General features: G+C 57.7%; 1 protein-coding gene across 1 annotated transcript in view; it reads left to right on the forward strand.

The window, feature by feature from the left end:
- VPS33B (VPS33B late endosome and lysosome associated) overlaps window positions 1–1865 on the forward strand; it is a gene marked incomplete at its 3' end in the record, with an annotated part of 16752 nt that overhangs the window by 11703 nt on the left and 3184 nt on the right. Inside the window, exons 9-12 of the mRNA XM_031059676.1 lie at window positions 31–127; window positions 239–316; window positions 731–804; window positions 1688–1774. Coding sequence (XP_030915536.1) covers window positions 31–127; window positions 239–316; window positions 731–804; window positions 1688–1774 — 336 coding nt within the window. The remainder of the gene's footprint in view (window positions 1–30; window positions 128–238; window positions 317–730; window positions 805–1687; window positions 1775–1865) is intronic.

Below are 1865 nucleotides of genomic sequence, written 5' to 3' on the forward strand. Positions count from 1 at the left end.
CCCCCCCCTGGCAGCCTCTGCCCCTCACAGATGAGCTACGAGCTGTGGCGGGACCTGGAGGAGGAGAGCGAGGGCGAAGGGCAGGGCAGGAAGCCCGAGATTGGACACGTGTTCCTCATGGACAGAGGTGGGCTGAGGCAGGGGCGGCGCCGGGCAGCACGTGTCCCAGAGGGGCAGGGAGGGCCCCTGGGGGCAGCAGGAGGAGCGGGAGGGCAGCCTGGCTCCACTCTCCCTGCAGACACCGACTACGTGACAGCACTCTGCTCCCAAGTGGTCTACGAGGGGCTCGTGGACGACACCTTCCGCATCAAGTGTGGTATGGGGCGAGGGCAGCGCGGGCTCTGCTCTCACAGGGGGGCAGAACGGGGCTCTGCGCTCACAGCACAGAGCAAAGCGGGGCTCTGTACTCACAGCACGGGGCTCTGCGCTCACAGCACAGAGCAAAGCGGGGCTCTGTACTCACAGCACAGAGCAAAGCGGGGCTCTGCGCTCACAGCACGGGGCTCTGCGCTCACCTGGCCAGCAGGTTTTGTGCAGGTTTGTGCCTGGCATTGTCAGGCATGGTGCTGTTCTCACAGGAACAGTCCCAGTGTGCTGCTGGAGGCCATCCTCACTTTTCCCAAGAGACTGGGCTGGCATCCGCTGTCTCTGCTGCCTCTTACAGCAAGGCTCATGCATGTGGGAGTGTTGCCGTGTCTGGGACAAAGCAGCTCTTCACTTTTCCCTGCAGGCAGTGTGGATTTTGGGCCAGATGTCACCTCTTCTGACAAGAGTATTAAAGTGCTGCTCAATTCGCAGGACAAAGTGAGTCCTCACGAGCCTCGGGGGATCCCCTTGGTGGGAGGAGGCAGAGTGAACCATTCCCCCCCTGAGCTTGAGCAGGAGTGCCTGGGGGCTGCGGGGCCCTCGGAGCATGGTTCAGGCACAGAGCACAGAAACCTGGTGCAGCTCCACTTCTGGACCTGTCAGAGTCCCTGCGTGCCGGGCTGTGTCACAAAGGGGTGTTTAAGGTCACTAAGGGAATCCCCAGCACAGGTATCCACAAAAACAGGTTTAATATAAAAGCTGCAGCTTGACAAAATTCGTTGGCAAAGTTGTAAATGGTTAAAGCACACAGATAAAAAGCAAAAATGTATTATACATCAATCCATCCAAACCAAAATCAACCCAAAAATATTTCTGTGGACGTGGAGGTGGGGAATGGGGGGGGAATCAAAAGGATAGGAAAGGAATACAGAAGACCCTCCTGTTGAGTCATGAGGTTCATAGTAATTTTCTATTCTGGCCACAATTCAGGTTGGTATTTGACTATGGAATTTGACAATGAAAATATTACTCCACTTGGGTTTTTATTCAGGTTACAAAAATAATTTTCCCAGGCTGTTTATTAACAGACAGTAGCTGGTTAGACAGTACTAGTTCTGAGGAAGAGAGACTGTTTCTGCTGAGCCGCGGAGGACCCAGGTGCTGTTCACCAGGGCTGGCCCCTGAGGAGCATTTCTGTGACCATGGTGTGGCCTGGCTCAGAGGGACACGCTGGCACAGGCTGTGTGCTGCCAGCCAGGGCTCTGGGGCACGGGGTGGCACGTGGCCAGCGAGCTGTGCGGGTGTGGGCAGCGTTGGCCCTGGGCTCTGTGTCCCCAGGGCTGCAGCTGGCCTGGCCCTGGCAGCTGTGGTGCTCGCACAGGTGTTCAGCCAGATCCGGAATGAGCACTTCTCCAACGTGTTTGGCTTCCTGAGCCAGAAGTCACGGAACCTGCAGGCGCAGTACGACGTGAGTGTCACCCTGGGATGCATGTGGCACTGTCCCTTGCAGCCTGGCCACAGCCCCAGTGCAGCCTGGCCACTGCCCAGTGCAGCCTGGG

Source organism: Geospiza fortis, unplaced genomic scaffold (assembly GCF_000277835.1).
Source record: "Geospiza fortis unplaced genomic scaffold, GeoFor_1.0 scaffold2, whole genome shotgun sequence".
NCBI lineage: Eukaryota > Metazoa > Chordata > Aves > Passeriformes > Thraupidae > Geospiza > Geospiza fortis.